Below are 13,765 nucleotides of genomic sequence, written 5' to 3' on the forward strand. Positions count from 1 at the left end.
AGAGTCTCCATTCTGCCAGCCCAAGGTAGTTGTACCTCTGCTCGAACATAGTTGTGTTCTCCTACTTCTTCATACAGCATGCAGTGTGAGATGTCTGGCGTGAGTGAGCCACGCTAGGTCCTTTGCAACTTTGCTTTTCGGTTTTTGCCGAAAATGTCTTCGTTGTATCGCACTGTGACTAGGCTGCACCAGGAAACGGTGCTGATTTGATCTGTGATACTTGTATACTATGTGCGACTGAGGGGAAGGGAATTCAGTAAGTCGCAATAAGGTGTTAAATAAATGCACATATTGCATGCTAACTTTACTTATCTGTAGAATGTAGAAAATAGTGACATTGGCCTGGTAATACTCACTGGTGTTAAGTTTAAAGGTGCCCATACAAAGGTCCGATTTCACCCGACTGATCGGGACAATTTATCGGGTGAAATCAGCCCAAATCAGAGGTGTTTGACATCAGACCGGATCCAATGCAGGTTCCCGCATGTAAAAAATTTCACATCAAGTGCTGAGTCAGATGTTATCCCTACCGGGGAGCTGCTCGTGGAGTTCAAAGGAAAACAGGTCCAACGTGTGAATCAGACAAGTTACATCTGTGTATGGCCACCTCAACTGATACTGAAGAAATCTACTTTACTTGTACCCCCAAAAAAGTCAAACTAATATAGGACAACAGAATAGAAGCATGTTATTGGCCATAAAAAGTATTTTGGGTTCTTAAAATGTGAAATGGCTGTTACATTATATGCATTATTCTAAAACGAGGTAAATTATAGAAAGCAAGTGTTTTTCTGTTCTCTCATTAAATTAGGGGTGTGTCATTTTAGGGGACTAAATGATATAAAAAAAAATCTGCAACTCCCACCCGCAAGCCTAAAAACACCTTTCCCTTTCATGCACCCATCCCCCCCCCCCCACACACACACACATACATACATACACACACACACACACACACACACACACACACACACCTGTCCCGTATCTGGGATCCCGTTATTCTGCACTTTGCATTATTTCACAGTAAAAGAGACCTGTTTTGAGAAAAGGGCTTTCTGCCGCTCCGCCCGCTGTCATTCCCTTATCCCCTGGCATCGGCAAATGTGCACTTGCTGATGCCGGCCCGCTGCCACCGATATCGATGTTGGAGGGCCTCTGCTAGTGTGTAGGGTCTGAGCCTGGATGTGCATCATCTGTACATATTGTCACTTCTTTCAGCTCCTTACTTGAAAAGCTCAGATGTTGAGTCAATCTGGTGGGGTGGATATGTGATAAACATTCCCATCTGTCTGGGTAGTATGACCTCAAACAATCAGGCACGTAATCCTCTGGTTCTACGTTGAGAGAACATCACTTTCCGCATCATAATTACCACCTCCTCTCCCCTTCAGGAACGTCTAATTGCTACATATGCTGGCTTATGTACTACAGACATCTATAAATCGTAATTGCCCTCTCTAAATGATGTGCTATATGGTATATTGCCGTCCGTGTTACAGATTTATTTATTTTTCTCTATAAATCCATGTAATGAGTATTGAGACTACGCAGACCATGTACTGGACAGGATAGTTTGGCTGAGGTAGAAAACAGAGTATTCTTCCTTCTAAATCTGTACCCCCACCGCAGCTTGTTTTCATTATTAATGCGGTATCTGTAAGATATTAGTTCTTACAAAGTATATGTATATCCTCCTTTCTGTAGACATTAGAATTATCCATTATGATCCCTGTAGGCCTCTGATACTGTAAAAGAAACACAATTTCCCTGAGTTTCCCCCTAACTTGCTAGTTTATATAATTGCATTTGTGATCTGCAAAAATAGCAGATAATGGGTTTGCACCATGTAGTGAAGAGGTGACAGCCCAAGCTATGGTGACCTCTGTTGTAATGTTCACCCCTCCATACTATACCGAAGACCCTCAACCATTGTTCTTCCATATTGATGATGCCAAGAAAGCCGTCGTAAACTGATCACCGTGGTTATTAGAGATTCACTGCCTTTGGCTGTCCCCGTGCTGGCATTCTTACCCTACCGGTGCTGACAACAATTAAGTCTAAGGAGGGTATTCAGTCATGATTCCGTCTATCGGAACGTTTCCGACAGTCGGAATATCGCCAACTTGATTATTGGCCCATTTCTTCATCAGTTCGACAGTCGGAATTCAATCTTACGACTGTCGGAAATAATCAAGTTGTTGGAACGGCCGTGGATTTCAAAATGCCTGCAGATTCCACAATCCAGCAGTAATTTTCGACCACGCAGGTTCCACTTTTTAAAAAGTCAACTCTGAATGTCTTCAATGCAGTCAGAAACAGCCACATTGAATAGATATTTCCACTGAATAGTTTACACCAGGGATGGGGGAACCTTTGGCCCTCCAGCTGTTGTTAAACTACACATCCCAGCATGCCCTGCTACAGTTTTCCTCATTGACCATGCAAAAGCTTTTGCTGGGCATGCTGGGATGTGTAGTTCAAAAACAGCTGGAGGGCCGAAGGTTCCCCATCCCTGGTTTACACAGTCTCCTGCCATGGCCTAGAGGCAAAAAGAAGTGAACTTGGGTGAGCATTGGTCAGTTGAATTGTGGCGAATACTTAACACAGGCAGTTGATGGGTGCATTTTCTGTCCATTTAAAGCTGGCCATACGCTATGGCGACTTCTACCCTCTGAGAACTCGCGCTTAATACCCCGTTGAGCTGCCTGGGAAGGATCACATGCGTTCTGTTTGCATGCAGTATACCGTATGCGATCCCAGCCAAGCTTGCCTGGCATGGAAGCTTGTGTCCAGCCAGTGCGACGCGCAGGCTTCGCTTCAATGCACACCATCAATAGTGTTCACTCTAGCACTCGCCAACTCTTAAATCCCATGCAGTTCCTGTTCCCTGCCTGGGGTGTCGCTGTCTGCTGTGATGTTTCTAGTACAGGTCTGGTTTGCATATCAGTGCTGATATACAGACCACACTGAGCTAGAAGCACTACAGTAGACAGCGACACCCCAGGCAGGGAAGAGGAACTGCAGGGGTTTTCAAATATGGCGGGTGCTAGAATGAACACTACATCAAGTTAGACCTGCTCTCATTCACATGCAGTTTGGGCTCTCTTCCTATGGTGCCCAAATTACATGTAATTTGTCTAGTGTATTAAAAATGAACAGTAATAAATCTTTAAAGAACAATTCAGTTACTGGCAGGCTGCATAAGGGGGTGCAAGGCGACGCTTGCCACGTGCCGTTTTGGAGCAGTGTATTATTGCCGTTGCGTTGGATTGACCTCTGTAGTATATTACTGAACGTTTGTAGAAGATGTAATCTAGAACACCTATAAATACAGATTTTCACTTTCATTTCAGTGTGAAATGTAGAACTATACATTGGTTCATATAACATTTTATTTCTTGGTTGTTATAACCACGAATTACAGTGAAATGTACATTTTTTTTTCAGAATAACAATGGTGCTTTGGAAGTAGCTGTTCCCTCTGTAAAGGTATTTTAAGGTGACATCTGGTGTGGGAACATAGTGTAATGGAAGCCATTGTGTTAAGTAGCTTCTTCTGTCTTCTGATTTCTATCACTGTAGGGACAAGGAGAATAATACGGCATCGGACTGCTTTAGGCACATTACTGTTTGTGTGGTCAAACATTGCTTGTAACTTATTCATAACAGATTGCTGCTAACATGCATGGAGCAATTAGGAGCACTGAAAGCACCAGAGAATTCTCCGTATCCTCTGTGGAAGGATGCTGGCTCTGTGCGAGCCACTTGTGATGTATACATTTTCTGTTCTCCGGCCAACAAGCATTGCGGTGATGTGAGCCGTTTCTGTAATGTGTTAGCAAATTGTTCACAGGGCGAATGTTGATGTTGTTTTTGTTTTTATATGTGTGTGTGTGTTGTGTGTTTTTTTTTTTTTTTTTTTTTTACTTTTAAATGACAACCAAATGACTTCTACCATTCATTAGGGATGCGAAGTGTCAATGAGTTTCCTCTTGTTCTAGCAATCTCTATTAATGCTATATTTTTCTTCACAATAAGTTACTATAATACTCCTTTGACATCGCAGCTAAAACCGATATTTTGCTGATTTTAAAATGGTAATAGCTGCGATGTGACAGCATCCTAGTGAACTTACCGGTTCCAGAGAACCGGTATTTGAAAACGGTATAAAAGAAAGATCCTACACGTTCAGACCCGTTATTTTTGTGTAGTACAGTATGAATGGGTCTGAACCGGTATTTTGTACCCAGACAGCAGTGAGCACCGAGCTGGTCCTGCTCCGTGCATATCTAATGAGCAGGGACCCAAGCGCAGTGCATATTTAATGAGCGGGTCCCCACCCCGTGCATATGTAATGAGCAGGTCCCGCTCATTACATATGCAGGGGGCGGGGACCCGCTCATTAAATATGCGCTGCACAGAACGTGACCTGCTCATTACATATGCAGGGGGTGGGGACTTGCTCGTTAAATATGCACTGCGCTGCACAGAGTGGGACCCGCTCATTACATATGCAGGGGGCGTGAACCCGCTCATTAAATATGCACTGCGCACAGAAGGTGATAGGCTGGATCCCTGCATGATGTCACTGCTCACAACCACAACTGTTTTCTATGGGTAAAACGGGTTCAATGTGAAAGGTACAAAAAAACGGTAACTAAATGGTAATATACCGTTTACAAAATGCGATGTGAAAGGGGTTTAACTTGCTCTGACCCGTTTTAAGAAACTTTTTAAATACAGGGTCTAAGCAGGTTTTGCAGTGTGAAAGCAGCATAATAGACCCTGAGGGGGATACCCTATTATACCAGAAACAGCCGATAACAGCAGCGAGATATCGTGATTAATGACCCATGCTCATTATCCCGCCATCCAATTAGCGGCTGTTGTTATCGGACGTCAATGGACCCGCAATCGGGTGAAAACACACAGAATCGGGGATAAATCCCCCAATCCCAGTTGAGTGCCAAGCATAATCCTCGATAACATTGGAAGGAGGGATACTGGCATCAGGGCTAATAGGATAGTCCTGCGGCGACCTATTCGTATCACTACTGCTAATTGGATATTGGTCTAATTCTGTTTCAGTATCAAAATGGTCATTTTTATTTTACTTTTCTGTTTCTGCTGATTTCTGTTGGATGCTTAAACACATGGTTCATGGTGTTTAAGGGCCAATAACACAAAACCTTAAATGTCCTAATAAGATGTAAGATGCCCAGCTCAATATTGAGCTGATGTTCCAATGTAGCATTGTTGGATCTCACCACTACATACTAATGCTTTTCTTACATCATTTATGATAGTTTCCAAGCTTTGCACATCTGGGGCCAAATGTAATAGGGTGAGAGTTTCAGAAAGTGAGAGATTTTGGGAGAGTTTTCCCATGTTTTTTAAAACAGCAATCAATTACATGGCAAAACCAGGTTGATTTTGCCATGTAATTGATTGCTGCTTTAAAAAACATGGGAAAACTCTTGGCCTCTTGTTTGAGTATTGATAGTTAAGCTGGCTTCACACTTGTCAATATATTGTCCGTGTAATATATACGTAGCAGGACCGTAAAGGTGTGCACCTGATATATCTGGGAACAAGGTAATTTGCAGACGTATCGCTCCACTCCTGCAGTACAGACATTGCCATTACTACCTGCAGATATATATAGACATGTCTGACTGTGTGTACGGGTGTCCTGTAGTTCACCAGTACACCAGTAAACCGCTTACAGGTCACAACAGGGCAGGCATCTCAAATCCCCTCCCCCCAGCTGTGATGTCTGGACTGATGTATCGAGCGACTGGATGGGAAGTGTATGGCGAGTATATCTTCTAGGTGTGTACCCAACCGTAGAAGGTGACTGGCTCTTCTCTTTTATCTCCTTTCCAAGGTTTTATACAGTGTATGGCCACACAATATTTGATTTCTTCTTGTGTGACTGAACATGGGAAATGTCAGGCAGTCAGCGAGGGGCAGCACATGCATTTCGCTGATAACCGCCTATTCGCAACTCACAAATTATAAAATCTTTCAGGGATGCTGGACCATTTTGGCAGCAGACCAACAATTGTATGGCCGATCCACTGATTATATGGAGATAATTGGACAATGTACAGCTCTACTGCTATGTCGGCTGGTCAGTGACTACCCAGGGCAGAGTCTATAGCCCCCTCACACACTAGGCTACCGGTACCGCGGGTGGATGAATAATGGTAAACAATATAAAGTTAAAATCATAAGGAAAATTGTCCAAAATCACACCGCATTAAGAGGCTTGTGATACTGATGCTAGGCCGGTATCACAAGTACAATAGACTGTGTGGGCACAGTCTATCTTTACTACAGAGTGGATCGTTAAAGAGGGCCATGCCCGCCACTGTCATTCTTCTCCCATCGGGAAGCCATAGTCCCACACATTTTTCCTAATATTAATGATTTTATGAAGAAAAAGAAAAGAAAAAATGGACTTTCTCTGGAGGTGTGTGAGATCCCTGCATCTTCGGTTTCAGTCCTGCAATTGAATAGCAAAACCGTGTGGCAGCAGGAAAAACCTTGCACTGTGCAAATTTCCTGCCCGCAATTGAATTCCTCAGCATGGGGGTATGGACAGAAGTGAGCGGTTTAAATATATTCTGTACAGGTCCGTATAAGACTGAAGTTATAATTAACTATACAGTAATGGAGAATGGCTTGGCCTGAGACTGGTATGCATCCAGAGCAGGCCTCCTCCATTTCTTGTGAGTAGTGAGGGAATTATGAATGATATACATATAGTTATACGAGTGGATGTTGCACAATATTGTACTTGCATGTAACTTTTTTTTTTTCTTTTCATTCAACCATTTACATTTACTCTTGAGCAGTTGTTTCCACTTATAATGAACTTTTGTGCATCACAGTAAACAGATGTCAGATTAACATGCTTCAGGATTAGGTCTGCTTCTTACATTTTTGTTTGATAAATGCTCAGAGCCTTTTTTTTTTTCTGAGAAGGAGATACAATGTTATCGTTATTACGAAACACGACCATATTCCTGAGCCCATTAAGTCCAGATGTCTCAACAGTCATTACTGGCCGCCGGACTTTAAAAAACAAAAAAGTGCAATTTTTCTTGTTTACCAATAGTGCGAAATAAATGGCCACCTTGTGCCCTCCAGCAGATCATTTGGATAATGTTAATGTTTATTGCATTACTGCGAGCCTATTCCAGCTTTCAAAGCTGTTCTGGTTTTGTAAATATCTTGGACCAATTTTCCTTTTGTACAGCTTTGACGTGGATATCCAAGCATATGTTATCACAGGTTGACACGTACTGTTCTATATATGGGATACTAAAAAGTTAAATAAAAACACAGGGGTCACGGCTATGGGCTGATTCCAATGTGGTGGCTGTTAGTATAACTGCTGGGTCCTGCACGCAGAACGTATGGTAATGCATGGAAGGCGTCTACTGTAAGTAGGTGCCTCCTGCATGAGCTTGTGATCCACCGCTGCATCCAAGGGTGAGGATCACACGTGCAAGCTAGAGGATACAGCGTCATATAAGTATGATTGGCCAAAGAGGCCAGGAAATGACCTTGGCCATTCACAGAAATGTAGGCGAAACAGGGTTGAATTCCAGTTGTGATAACACAAGTGGTTGCATATCCACTTGGTAGACAGCAGTGAACTGCCATACTGTACACCATGCTTTATGTCCAATAGCAACCCTGTTTAGATGTCTGTCTGTAGGTCTTTCCCCAGAAGGCCCTCCCACCTTGTTTCTGCTATCTTTTAATCTCCCTTCCCAAGTTTAAATAATGTTGTCTAATAATCCTTGCCCAGCCTTCATCTCTTGCCTATGGCTCACAGTCGGAAATATTAGCTCATACCTAGTCAATGCTGCCGTACAGATTCAACTTTTTTAAAAGTGAAATCTGCATTGTCAAAATGGGCACTAAATTGTCAAATCTGCAGACCTCTTCGCCGATCCTCAGGTTTTCCGACCGTTTGAAAATTTCCATCAGTTGGATAGGTCAAATTTAACATACGAAACAGCTGTGCCGTTTTCTGTATCCCGCAGGTGGCCATACATTTCTCAGCTGGGTTCTTTGCTGCAATCACTTTCACATCCTTTATGTACTCCGTTATCTTTACTTCAAATGCCAGTCCAGTCCTTAGCAGAGAGCGATGAGTTGATCCCTCTGACTATAGAATAATGGCGTTAAGAAACTCACTCTTCAAGGAGGGTGCAGCTAGATCCAAAGGAAGTCATCAACTACTTCAGTGATAAAGCATGAAAAAGGATGATTGGAGGGGGGGCTCAGTCACTTCCAAATGCAATAGAGTTTATAGCATATGAATGGGCCCTATGGATACTAGCAAGAAGACTTTTTATCTTACTCCTAGGATGCTTACAACCAGTTAGACATAGGATATCCCCCATAATATTGTTTTCATACTTGTACCCACAGTCGCTGATCGCCGGGCACTTTCTAATGAGCCGCAATAAGCTGGCACGTGTTGCAGCTTATCACCGTTTTGGATTGCCTACCTCACTGTGGGGTAGATGTCTGAAGAAGTGATAAAGTGCCTGGTAGTTTGTTACCGGTCACTGAGCTCCAGACTGTTAAGTAACAGGCTGGGTTTCAAAAGGAACAGTCAGGAGCTGATTGGCCGTTGATAAAGTACCAGGCACTTTATCACTTCTCCCTTATCACTGCTTCATACATCGTTTTCGCAGCGAATTGGGTCTTTTATTGGAAGAATTATTCAGATAGCCCAGTTAAAAACAATGGAATGGATGCTTTTCAATCCCGATGTTTAACTTGAGTTATGTAGATGCCCCCTTTATAGTAACATTATGAAATGTAGTGTTCCCTCCCGCATCGTAGGAGGGCAGGGTGCTGGAGGACAAGGGGCACTTTGAATGCGGTGGGGTGGGCCCTCTGATGGCACAAATGTGGGATAGCCTGCCCATGACGTTAATTGTGGGCGGGCTAGCCTGCCAATGTCACCAGTGTGGGCGGGCCGAAGTCTATGTTGGGGGCGTGCCTACGTGGGAAGCCAGCAGCGGGGACGGACTGACTCGGTTGTTTTAGCATGCTTTTCCTCCTGTATTAGTGGTTTGAGGCTCCTATAGTCTCCTTTCTAACTCTTCAGTAATAAACAGGATGTCTGATTTGTATACATGTAATTTTTCCCTATGGCCAAAACCTTCACGTGTAGATTTGACAATTTTTTTTTACTGTTTTTATTTGTAAATGTTAGTAGTGGTTTTATGCTATTAAATGTTTCAGGCTCTTTCATTATTGTGAAGCAGCAGAACTTCCATCATTAAATGTTGAACCCCATACACCAGGCATTCGCAACCACGGTCCTCAAGGCACACCAACAGTGCAGGTTTTAGTGATATCAAGGCTTCAGCACAGATGGTTTAATCAGAATCACTCAGGTACTAATTAAGTCACCTGTGCTCAAGCCTGGATATCACTAAAACCTGCACTGTTGGTGTGCCTTGAGGACCGTGGTTGGGAAAGCCTGCCATACACACTAAACGACTGCGGTCAGCGGCTGATATAATAAACAATAAAAACCACAGGTCCCCTATTGCACCTACACAGTGAACGATATCAACCTTCAATATCTTTCGGTGGCGTCACCGGGACCTGCTGAAAAGTCAGGTCATTTAGCTATATAGCCAAATTGACCTGCATGCTCAGAAGACATCAGTCATCGTTAACGGATCGTGGCAGCGCCGATTGTTAACAATATTGAGTATACACACTATACGCTATCGCTCAGAAGACCCTTTCTGAGCTATATTGTTCACAATATCCTCTGTGTGTGTGTGTGTGTGTGTGTGTATAGGGTTTACATAAACAGCAGATATTAATTGGATTCACAATTATAGAACTTTTATTCATTTCATTTTTTTTCCACCTTTATTTATTTGTCTGTTGATTTGTTTCCTATTGCAATAATAAATAAGAACACACTAGACATACTGTGGAGGTAGGGTACAATTGGCTCTCCAGTTGTGGATGAACTGCAAGACCCAGCTTGACCTGCCACTCAGGAACTTGTAGCATCGCTGTTGGAAAATGACTGCTCTCCTAAGCCTGTCGTAGTTAAGATTGGATAAGAAATGTCCAGTTTTTAAACTTTTCATTTGGTTTTATTTTCTAGTTTGGCTAATGCAAGGTCTTCATTTGTTTTGGTTTTTAAATACACTTATTGTAATCCGGATGTGAGACCTCAGATGACGTCTCTCTGCATTGGGTTGGAAACTTTTTCCCGTACACTGGGTTTATTATAAGCCTCGGGAAAATGCGCCGATGCCCAGTGATTCATCCATTTAGTGTTCACTCGAACAGCGTAATAATTTTGTTTCTTATTAAAAAAAAAATAACCACACCTTCCCAAATTCCACTTCAGCTTATTTTCCAATAAAACGGAGCCCTGTTCCGCCGTCACTGTCTCAAGCCATGCAGCTAATACAATTGAACAAATACGGCTGTCGCCTTTTTATTCTTCTTCACCTCTGATGCCATCGATTTTGGGTTCAGAGTTACAAGCTGCTTATTGCAGCTTTGTGTTCCTCTGTCTGTTCGTGACAAAACCGCTACTGTACATTCATATAGAGCAGTTTTTGCCACCGGCAGTCTCTGTGACTGTAGCAGACATAAAGTGCAGCCTGTTGTGAACTGCTAAGTGGGGAGCCTGCCAAAAGCTCAGCAGACAGAACTACTGTAATTGGGGAGAGAAAAAAAAAGATTTCTGTGCCCGTCTCTCTCTCTCCCTCGCGCTCTCCCATTTTTTTTCTCTTAACTAGACAGATATTGTTAAAGTAACTTGTTTACGTAAGATTTGTCTGACTTTATTTTCTCATTGTATGAATCATTTTTTTTTTTTTCGTTTTTTTTTTTCTCGCTGCAGGTCTCTGAACACTTCCACATGGAGGCTGGCACAGAACCAAACCCAAGACACGCAACTCATCACCGTGAATGAAAAATTGGTAAGTCTTCTTTTTCCCAGCGACTCCTGGAGGGGAACCCACTAGGTAATACATATGCTTCTAGGAAATGGAAGTATAAGTAACTGCGGTGGACAAAAGAAAAAAGTTCTGGGACATTGGGAAAATACATTCAATAGTTTGTAAAGAGTTAAGTCTAAGAACAATTAAAAAAAAAAAGGGGGGGGGGGAAGGAATGATCTGTCATCGAGTGCCTAAGCAATGAGGAGCACCAAAAATGCTGGCATGCTAATTCTGTATACGCCGCGGTCACCCAACTGTAACAGATTTTGCATTGAATTGGACAAATATGACTTTAATCTTCTGTTGTTATTTATTTTTCATGATTAAACCATATTCTTATTTTTTTTAAAGTCATCTGTTAAGGGTTTCCGTAGCCAAACTGAAAAGGGGACTGTTTTGTTAACCACATACATCCCTACACATGAACATTAAAAAAAAAAAAGCCACCCCACCACACACTGATCTGGCAAGACGCTTGCCAATTTTTGCCGAAGTCCCCGAAACCCCCCTTCCCTCTCACTTCAGGCTCTTGATGTGAACGTAGGGACTGTCCCATTAAAATGTGGGCGATTGAGAAGTTTGGCCTAACTCAGTTTCAGCACATATTGCCAGTGATTTGTTTGTGCTGTCGGCGATAAATCGCCAGGTGCGCGGTCCCGTGTGCAGCCCCTGATGGTCGCTGGTCTCAGCTGTTTCCCTGCCTCTTCCCCCGGCAGAGTCTCCAATTCATCAGAGACCATCTCTGGTCGCTGATGAACAGGGGACACTGAGCAATATATTGCTGAGCAATATATCTCCCCTGTGTGTACACAGCTATAGTGCTTCAGTTGCTACAAGTCGTCTCATATCTTAGCAGTCCGTGGTAGGCAAAGCCATCTTATATATCTGTTTGCACTGTATAGGATTCAGATGCCCAAAGATACCTGTTTTAGTATTTTGGTCAATTCCCTATTCTAAATATAAGTATCAAAAAGACCAAGGGAATTGTGATTTAAACAACATTTTTTTTTTTTTTGGTAAATAAATGTTAAGATATCAATTTATTTTAAGGGGCATACACACGGGGCGATTTCAGCCCCTTTTCTAAGCAATCTGATTTGATCACTTAGAAAAGGTCCCGCGCGTCGGTATCACCGGCTGGGTCAGCCAGTGCTTGCACTGGCTTTCTCCAGATCACAGGGGCTTTGCCTAATATAAAAATAGGCAAAGCCCCTTTCAACACGAACGCAGCATGTCGCTCAGCACAAATGTTGGGTGCCTGTGTGTATGCCCCTTTACACTCTTTCATAATAATTCATTCAACTTGATATATTTCAGGATGTTTCTCATTCACGTGTGATACTAAAGAAAGGTATACGAATAATAGTTCAAAAGTCAATAGATCAACATGGTCAATTGGTCGACAAGAGTTTTTAGGGAATTTTTTGATTATTTTCAACTTTTTCATACTTTTCCATCCATGTGGACTACTATTGATAATCATGCCTTGTGGAAGGAGACACTACACTATATCAGGTGTTATATAGGAACAGAAAAAGCATAAACAAAACTCTTAAGGGCTATGTGGGCAAATGCTAGGTGCTTAGGAAATAAAATCCCAGAACTAATTACGAAAATGACAAGGGAGGATCTAGATATTGTGGCTTTTACAGAGTCATGGTGCAATGAAAATCATGACTGAGACATTCGTTATACAGCGATGCACTTTTTTTTTTTTTTCCCCTGAAGGACAGAATGAGATGAATCATAGGAGGGGTAGCAATGTACGTAAAAAATAAACAAAATTGCTACCTTAATACAATTGGCGGTACTCTTTACCTAGCACGGCGCCCACGATTTTGATCGTGGGCATCGCAGGTAAAAAAATTGCGGGCATTGAATGCACTAAAAATCGGGTGCGACGCGACCGACGCGATGCCCGCGATTTCCTATAGGGATCAATGATAAATTTCTCAATTGACCCGATTTTACTGTTCAATGCCTCAATTGACACGATTTTTTCATAGGAAACAATGTTAAATGGCCCACAGAGGCCAAATAGGCACCCTGAAGTGTGAAATGGCCCCCACAATTGTTAACGCCACCCCACGATCAACGTCAACCCGAAGCGTGGCGAGCGCAGCGAGCCCGCGAGGGGCGGCGGTACGCGTCCTACGACCTTTTCATACCCCCACTATCCACGTCGGCGTGGAGTTGAGAATAGAATAGTGTGGCGAGCGCAGCGAGCCACCGAGCCCGAAGCGTGGCGAGCGCACGCGGATACCTTCACAGGTAAACGCGTCCCTTCGCGGGCTTCACAGGTATCCTCGTCCCCTCGCGGGGCTCGCTGCGCTCGCCACGCTTCGGGCTCGGTGGCTCGCTGCGCTCGCCACACTATTCTATTCTCAACTCCACGCCAACGTGGATAGTGGGGGTATGAAAAGGTCGTAGGACGTGTACCGCCGCCCCTCGCGGGCTCGCTGCGCTCGCCACGCTTCGGGTTCACGTTGATCGTGGGGTGGCGTTAACAATTGTGGGGGCCATTTCACACTTCAGGGTGGCTATTTGGCCTCTGTGGGCCATTTAACATTGATTCCTATGGAAAAATCGTGTTAATTGAGGCATTGAACAGAAAAATCGGGTCAATTGAGAAATTTAACATTGGTCCCTATGGGAAATAGCGGGCATCGCGTCGGTCGCGTCGCACCCGATTTTTTAGTGCATTCAATGCCCGCGATGACCGCGATGGGCGCCGTGCTAGGTAAAGATTA

The 13,765-nt window shown here is 43.3% G+C and overlaps 1 protein-coding gene across 1 annotated transcript in view; it reads left to right on the forward strand.

The window, feature by feature from the left end:
* Positions 1 to 13,765, forward strand: part of NDUFS4 (NADH:ubiquinone oxidoreductase subunit S4) — a 119,616-nt gene that overhangs the window by 16,853 nt on the left and 88,998 nt on the right. The window contains exon 2 of the mRNA XM_083153738.1: positions 10,916 to 10,994. Within this exon, the coding sequence (XP_083009864.1) occupies positions 10,916 to 10,994 (79 nt within the window). The remainder of the gene's footprint in view (positions 1 to 10,915; positions 10,995 to 13,765) is intronic.

The sequence above is a fragment of the Crinia signifera genome, chromosome 1 (assembly GCF_055691185.1).
Source record: "Crinia signifera chromosome 1, ASM5569118v1, whole genome shotgun sequence".
Taxonomy (NCBI): domain Eukaryota; kingdom Metazoa; phylum Chordata; class Amphibia; order Anura; family Myobatrachidae; genus Crinia; species Crinia signifera.